The following is an 8,839-nucleotide window of genomic DNA, read 5'->3' as shown; positions in this document are numbered from 1 at the left end:
TAATAGACTTAAAAAGAATATAATACATACTATAATATATAAGTTAAACAAGTCCTAGAAAAAGAGAATATAACTCATACTATAAATATAAAGTTAAAACAGTCCTGAAAAAAGAGAATAAAACTCTTGCTATAAATATATAGTTAAAACAGTCCTGAAAAAAGGAATAAAACTCTTGCTATAAATATATAGTTAAAACAGTCCTGAAAAAAGAATATAACACATACTATAAATATAAAGTTAAAACAGTCCTGAAAAAAGAATATAACACATACTATAAATATAAAGTTAAAACAGTCCTGAAAAAATAGAATAAATCTCAGTCTATAAATATAAAGTTAAAACAGCCCTAAAAAAAAAAAGAATAAAACTCATGCTATAAATATAAAGTTAAAACAGATGAGGCACTTTTTTTACTGTAGTTAAAACAATTAGTGCGTATAAATTTGGAAAAGTTGAATATATATATTTTAATAACATAACAAAACAAATACTTAAAGTGTCTGATACAGATAACTTGTTCAGTGTACTTAACCTGGAATAAAACTACTTTTTACTGTTAAACTAATCAATTAGATGATAAATGTTTAGGCTAGGTTACTTAAGTGAACATTTTTTAACCTAAAAAAATAGAATTCTAAAGTTCTACCATTCTGTTGGTTAAAAGTTCGGGTTATTGTTTCTTCTAGTAGTTTATTCATTTCACAGTTAAATGTTTTATGTGACGTTTGTTTGTTATGGATGTCGCGCAAAGCTATACGAGGGCTATCTGCGCCAGCCGTTCCTAATTTAGCAGTGTAAGAGTAGAGGAAAGGCAGCTAGTTATCACCACCCACCGCCAACTCTTGGGCTACTCTTTTACAAACGAATAGTGGGATTGACCGTCACGTTATAACGCCCCCACGGCTGAAAGGGCGAGCATGTTTAGTGTGACGGGGGATTCGAGCCCGCGACCCTCAGATTACGAGTCGAGCGCCCTAACCACCTGGTCATGCCGGGCCTTGTGTGACGTACTTACAGGCTAACCAATGATGACCGTCTGCGATTTTTTTTTTCATACACAAAGGCCTGTTATAAATTATTCTGTACACTATAGTTTTTAAGTGTAGTGTGCGTTATCTTATTATTATTATTGCAATTAGAACATTTTTACCAAATTAGAATTGTACAAAATGGAATGATGTTTTTAAAAATTCATAATCGGTTTCTTTATTCATTGAAAAATAAATGTTTGAATGAAACGATCTTCTTAAAGAGGAAACACTTTTTACAAACGAATAGTGGGATTGACCGTCACATTATAACGCCTCCACGGCTGAAAGGGCGAACATGTTTAGTGTGACGGGGATTCCAACCCGCGAGTCGAGCGTCCTAACCACCTGGCTATGCCGTGCCATACTGTAAGAACGTTAGCTTACATTTTGTTCAGACTTTATACTACTGAAATAGGGACTTTTCTATCCTCGGAATTCAGTGGAGGTTATATGATACTCCCATATGCGCAAACAAAACGTGGGCTGGGACGCGGGATAATAGTTTAACGTGCTGGACTGCAAGGTACAAGGTCCAAGATTCGATCCACTCCTTCTGATCGAGAGTTCTTCTAAATGAGGAGTTGCCTGAACCTTAGGGTTAATTGACCTCGCCGCTTAGCCCATGTGTTAGGTTTTGTAATACTAATTGATATGCCTTGTGTTAAACAATTAAAAAATCTTTAACAATGGTTTCATTATACATTTTTTTTGCAGCCCTCATACTATGTCGGAAGACGAGTCTGCAGAAGGTTCTAATAACGAACCACCTTTTTCCCCTGCAAAAAATCCTATACATCTTAACAGCATCTCAATGGATAGTTTGGATTGCACTTGTTTTGATCAAAATAACATCATTGTTACCTGTCAAGCCAATAAAAGTAACTATACTCTCGCATTTGAAGAAGATGGAGCTCATCTGTCAGACGACGCACGCCTCCTCGTGGATACGGAACAAATTAAGGAAGAAGTCTCAAAGCCAACGCTGATAACCAAGAATAGACAGTCTCAGAAAATGTATTACCGTCCGACGGAGCAATCGGATACACCTTATACGACTTGGGGAACGTTAAAGAACTCTAAACAGATAATTCGCCCGACATTTTCTGCCAAGCATCTACGTTCGAGAAGTAAAAGTCTTCCCAGCCTTGTTAAACAATCTTTAATAGTGACAGAGAGCCATTTTGGGGAATATGGATTTCAGATAAGCCCAGTAAAATGTGTCCCTGTTTATGAGCTTCACCACAGCTGTTCTGGTTCACTCCAAGACAGCAAAGTGAAAACCAATAGAAATTATGTACCTTTGTTCAAGCTGTTTATCAAAAACAAAACTTCATTAGCGTCGGATACATGCTCTAATTCAACATCAAGCAGTCGATTTGGATCTTTGGAAAATGTCATACCGTATGATACTGTTCAATCTGACGAAAATATTCTTATGACAAACACGCATAATGGTACTGGACATTTTTTGTCAAAGCCACAAAAGCTTCATTTCGAAAAAAAGTGTGACAATTATAGAGCTGATTTAGTGAAATCACCAAATATTTTAGAATTTGATAATGGAAAAGAAATTCATGCCATCCTTTATAAACGGGGAATAACAACAACATCAGTAAAGCATATTTTGAATAGACATCCAAACGAACTTAACAATAATGTGATGCAAACATCCGTCGACAACAAATTTCCTGAAATTGACATAAATAGAACCAGTAATAGCAAAAAAATTACACTAGAGAGTAATGATTGCAGCTCATTGTATTTCGAGGATAGCCTGTTAGAAGGTTCTTTGATACAGCATACCCCCACACATTCTTCTACTATTCAAGAAGAGGAACAGCTAGATACCGATTCAGTTAGTGGATATGAAACAATGAGGGGCAGTAAAGACCCTTTTGGCAGTGATATGAGTATTTTTGAAGAAGGGCCTAGCAATTTCGTTGGATATAAGTACGTCGTGAGGAGAGCCACGGAAGAAACTAACACAGTTCATAGACTTAACAATTTCTTCTTTGGTGGAAAAACAGAAAAGGGTCTAATAAACAACATGTGTGCCACAAATGATAAGAACAAACTGTTAGAGAAGTGCATTGAGTTGAATCCAGAAAGCAATTCTCAGGGAACTCAGACAAAGACAATAAACAGCAAGGATGAAACTCCTGCTAGTTATTGTAGTGATGAAACTTTATTTCAAGCTCTTCCCAGTTTAAGTGAGATACTAAACAATAGTAGACAAAGTCGTGGGTCCCGTGAAACTAGTCCTGCTTCTAGTGGATATGGCGGAAGCAGACAAAATTCTCTGGAGAGGTTGCGCCACAATTCTCAAACTTTCATCAACAACAGTAAACGCATTTCCTCTCCTGTTTTAAAAAGAAAAAAGAATGTGTCCATTTCCAAAAACAGAAGCTGTGGGACACAATTACCTATACACATAAGGGATCAAGCCATACAGACTTCTTTAATGTCTTCTAGTGGTCCTCTTCAAAGTTTAAATGTTCGGGAAGCTTGCACAGATTCCTCAGAGGATAAGACTAGTGAATATTTCTCTCCATGCTTGTCTTCTGATAATTCAAGATTTTCCAGCTCTTCGAGTACTACAAACTCTGAGAAAAGGCCCGTTGTTGTATATTATCCAAGTTATTCGCTGCCTGACCTAAGTTTTCTGAATATATTTGGTAATAAACCAGAAGAAAAAGACTTAATAGACGTTAATCCAAATGATAATGGCCCAACAACGCCTGTTAGTACCAATGAGAATCAAATTATCACTGAAAAGAATGTAGACGTTTCTAAATCTGAGAAACTTCCAGAAAAGACTTTTAGCCACATCAGAGACTGGGATTCCTTAAGTGTTTTACTCCCCACTAAGCTAAAATCCGTTATTCCAAATAGTTGTCAGGCGAAAGGTCTAGATCATGAGCATGTAGACAAAGAAGGAATTTATTACAATTGTTCCGGTACTATAAATAGTTCTTTTACAGAACGTTTAAGATATCAGAGTCATCAGGAAAAAGAGTTCTCTTGTTCAGGTGAAAGCTTCTCCTCTACAACATCAAGTTCACGAGGAAGTGAACATCCATATTTTGATAGTACAACATGCAGGCAACATACAGCTGAAAAAACCCCGCCACCGATTCCCAAACGTTCCCTTTCCTTACCATTTGAAAATATTAATCTAAAAAAGGGCCAAAATGATAAACGTCGAAGAGGCATTTTGAGAAAGTCACCTTCAGTAAGCTCTTGTAATAAACAAAAAAACCATGAGAGATGTGGTGTCACATGTCGTGGAGTATCTTGCCAGTTAGACTTAAGAAGACGTAACCAACTCGATCAGTATACACAGTCCTTGGAAAATATTCCTGAGAAGATACCTCAATCTGAAAACGAAATTAGTTGTAATAAGAATATCGAATCCCCCCATGAATACGCAACTATTCAACTCCAAAAAGAAACTAAGTTAGATCATGTTAACTACAAACCTGTTGAAAAATCGGGTGCAGATGATTCAGGACAAAAGTGTCCAATTTCTTTGAATGATCAAAACTTGTCCAATCCTGTTACAAAAGCATTCTTAGATGAAAATTATAAAAAAGATCAGATTCAAAAAAATTCATCTCCACAATCATTGGAACAGGATACAAATTCAAAACAAGACACAAAGGTTTCTTACAGCTCTTGCAACAACAGCTCGAATACCGATCAAAATGATCAATGTTGCAGTCTCAATTCCATTACATCTCCAATCCATCAGCTGTGTGACCAACTTCAACAATTACTTAATTCTAACACAAGTCTAAATTTGATGGCAGCAGCCTTACTAGCTACAAAAGGATCACCAGAAGCCATCAATTGTTATAGCTCTTCTTCAAATTCCAACTATCCACGAGAAAAAAAATCTGTGACTTTTCACGATTTGGCACCCGGTGCTCACACGAACAACAAAAATATTAACGAAGGTAAGCTATTTGTATTTATTTTGTTATAAAATATATCATTTTATAAAAATAACTGAAACTCAAGAAACACTAACAGAGACATAGAATTTTCAATGTTTTTAAAGCCTAATGTTCGGGATGTCTGGTTAATGGAGGATGTTTTTGTTGATTACGTAATTCAGAGTTATCTCTTTCAATGTGATTTTCGCGATTTATATTTTATTGTTGTAAACTTTATTTCAATAAGATTGTGAAGTCACGTTTGAAGCATTTTTACGACATTGATATAGAAAGAGAGAATACACTAAATAAAGTCCCTTTCTTGACACGGAAAGTAACTATACTGCTTTTCAAGTAAACGTCCTGTAACGACCAGATGAAGTTTGAATAAGTGTTGTTTGTGTAACTTTGATATACCACATAATATGCCTATCAGTATTAAAATGTTCATGATGTAAGCAAAACACATAGGTTCAAAAAATCTTAATGTAATAAGGTTTTTATAGTATTAAACGATACCTTGCATGTATATGTAGAGGTAAAGCATTGGATTTTGAACAATGGAATAATTCTCATTATCCGGTCACTCCATCTTAGTGACAGAGAAGAATTCGAAATTCGAAATGGCCACAGAGGAAAGTTTAACAGGAGAAATAAACAGTGAAGAAGAGTCCGACAGTCCACCTCAAGAGTTTGCTGTATCACCACAACAGGGATCATCTTCAACTTTCTCACCTTTAACACTTTCTTCTGATCTAAATACTTTTCCAGGTCCCGTGGACATTCTAACCCTGTACTTCAAATATAAAACAGGTAAGCCGGAGCATGAAAATTCAGTTTTCAATGTCCACAGAAAAGCTTCAAAATCTCGAAATTAGACTCCGTGGCTCTAAAATAATAATTGGAAACTTGGATAAGAAAAAATGGAAAAAGTAACGTAACTATTAATTACAAAATTAGTACGTTTAATACCTATTTAAACTCGCATCCCCGTCCCACCAAACATGCTTGCCCTTTCAGCCGTTGGGGCGTTATAATGTGACGGTCAATCCCACTATTCGTTGGTAAAAGAGTAGCCCAAAAGTTGGCGGTGGGTGGTGATGACTAGCTGCCTTCCCTTTAGTCTTTCATTGCTAAATTAGGGACGGCTAGCTCATGTAGCTTTGCGCGAAATTCAAAACAAACCACACCAAACCTATTTAAACTTTGAATAACATAGTTTCACTTTAGCACACTGTTTGCGTTACAAAATGATATTAAAAAAGTACACGCTGCTAAAACTCTTCTAAGGTTATAAAAGATGGTGTTGATCATATCAGGCATCATGTCAACGAATCTACTTGGATTCCACCAAAAACTATCTTAAACTATCTTGTGGAATGTATATATATATATATATGTTAAAGATTTCTTTCCGTTTTTACCCGAGGTAAAATTGAAAAGAGAATCTGAGACGTAGAGGCCCAATGCATTCCTTAATTGGCCATACCTTCTGTGACGTTAGGCTCAGTGCATTCCTTGATTGGCCGTACCTTTTGTGACGTAAGGCCCAATGCATTCCTTGATTGGCCGTACCTTCTGTTGTGGACTGCAGTTTCGCCTATTCAAGACTCATCAGCACAGCTCGGGTCAGCAAACCAAGGAAATACCGTTAGGCCTCTTATAATGGTGAAGTGTATATAATAACTATGAGGGTTTGGTGAAGTAAAATGGATTCAAAACCCCAAAGATGTCTTGTGTACTGAGTTTTGAATGTGCTTCTGTAGTTTTTCTATTTTTTATTTCGAAACAACAGTTTGGGCTCCATACTGATTCCTTCTTTCGCTAATTTGCTATCATGAATATTATACATGTAATTAATATATATTGTGTGTACTACAATCGTGATTATTCTTTACATATATTTTATCTTGAATGTTCATAATGTTCAACTGACTTTAATTAATCAAAAATGTATCTCGATTACTTTTTATGGAATATAGCAAATAATACCGGCAGAAAACTTTAACAAATCTCTCTGTCAATCACTTTACGGTGTATAACAAGCTCTTTTCTGATTAATATCGAAGCGTTATTGAGCTCGTGGTCGCTTACTGGAATTCCTACAAAAACTGTTTTTCATTATATAATTTAATGTTTGCCCAAGAAAATAAGAGCAACTTAAATGAAATGACAGTTTTGTTTGATTTGTTTTCCTTTTCTGATATAAAAAATTGACGTGCCCAGTTTTTAGTTATAACGATAAGAGTCTGGTTCTGTATCTCAGATTTATTGAACAATATTACCGAAGCTGTGGAACAACTCCTGACTGACCAAACTGATCACGAAAATCAGAAGGAAAAGGTAATTTTTATATTTGACAATAAAAACATTAGAAAATCAGTACGAGAAAATGGCCGATATCTGCATTTTATAAGCCCATATAGACAATGTGTGTCACTATATATGTAATCGTTCGATATTTATATATGCACTATTACAGATTGTGATTAGAAATATCTCAAAGATAAATTTGGAATTTTTTATTCACAAATTGTTTAGAATAAAGTCATGATAAATAAAAAAGGTACTCAGATGATAGCTTGTTTAGTGAACAATTTTGAGAAAGTTAACAATCACCAATAAATTTGGGATTCTAAATTCTTGTAAAAATAAAGTCTATTACAATAATTACGTATTTAGCTTCAGGATTGTAGCTTCAGGAAACCAATGTCAAACAGATTTCCATATTTTGGGTAATTTCCAAGCCGTATCTGTTTCTTGTTTTACAGTAAAAGAAAGGGTGATTTTCAAAGAACAATTGTTTTTGTTTCTCTTGTCAAGGTTCTAAAATATCTGTGCCCTGCTCTATATAACGTCTTAGCAAACGGTCTACTTTCATCTGAACCGGGATCTATAATTTTCTCACCATGGACAGTAACTGAAGCGTGTTCACGACTTGGTAAGGAAATTGTGTAAATAGACTGCTTTTGATTATAACAATTTATTTCCTCTGTTATTTGAAGGTCTTCTGTATAATTTAAATCCCCTTTTCTTAGATTTCCTGAATTATAGGCTTACTTAAAATATTTCTCTCATAAAAATAAGATCTCGAGTACACAATATCTTTATTTTAAAGAAACTATAATTATAAGATAGGTTATAGGTAGATCGACTGACTACGACCTAATGTTTAGCCTAATCAGTTATAGTGTTTCCACGGTACTGGATAACTGTCACACGCCAAGCAGAGTCTAACTTCTTGTAGGCCTATCTCATGGATCATAATTTTGTTTTAAATTTACGTTTATTTGTATAGTTTTATATATTTTATATCTTTAATGTGTTGTATCATTGTAGTTGTGAAAGAAAGTGTTTCAATTTTTACTTGTTATCAAAAACGAAAACATTTTGACGCTTAATTCTGTTTGTATTTTCCTAGGCCATCAACCTCAAGAGCTTCGAGACCTAGTTAAGTTGATTGATGGATATGATAACTTCGGTGGACATACTTACAAATTTTATATCTTCGTTTTTGGTCTCTTGAAGTAAGTATTTTGTATTGGTTCCCTATTTAAGTTAAAACGAAATTTAACTTCACAAAAAACTAATACAGAGTTGGATCTTCTGAAGACTTCTTTCATGTGTTATAGTGTTAATTTATCTTTTTATCGCATATAGGCCGTACTTAATAAAGGCTTAACTAATGTTAGGTCTAAGATAAGTGGACTTTGGTGTCTGCGATTACAATTATTTTGTATTCTTCTAGAAACCCTGTATTTAAAGAAGTACTGTTGCAATATAGATACTAATTGGACCACAAATGTTTTGCGGATCTCTGCTAATCATACATGCGTATATAAGACTGTTACGTCTCTGTTCGTTTGTTAA

The 8,839-nt window shown here is 34.8% G+C and overlaps 1 protein-coding gene across 1 annotated transcript in view; it reads left to right on the top strand.

Moving 5' to 3' along the window:
* The window catches only part of LOC106465940 (serine-rich adhesin for platelets-like), a 22,549-nt gene that overhangs the window by 6,616 nt on the left and 7,094 nt on the right, over positions 1-8,839 (top strand). Inside the window, exons 4-8 of the mRNA XM_022393900.1 lie at positions 1,749-4,990; positions 5,567-5,782; positions 7,236-7,312; positions 7,793-7,910; positions 8,391-8,496. Coding sequence (XP_022249608.1) covers positions 1,749-4,990; positions 5,567-5,782; positions 7,236-7,312; positions 7,793-7,910; positions 8,391-8,496 — 3,759 coding nt within the window. The remainder of the gene's footprint in view (positions 1-1,748; positions 4,991-5,566; positions 5,783-7,235; positions 7,313-7,792; positions 7,911-8,390; positions 8,497-8,839) is intronic.

This window comes from Limulus polyphemus, unplaced genomic scaffold (assembly GCF_000517525.1).
Source record: "Limulus polyphemus unplaced genomic scaffold, Limulus_polyphemus-2.1.2 Scaffold2099, whole genome shotgun sequence".
Classification (NCBI taxonomy): domain Eukaryota; kingdom Metazoa; phylum Arthropoda; class Merostomata; order Xiphosura; family Limulidae; genus Limulus; species Limulus polyphemus.
This window is presented reverse-complemented; position numbering and strand designations above follow the sequence as displayed.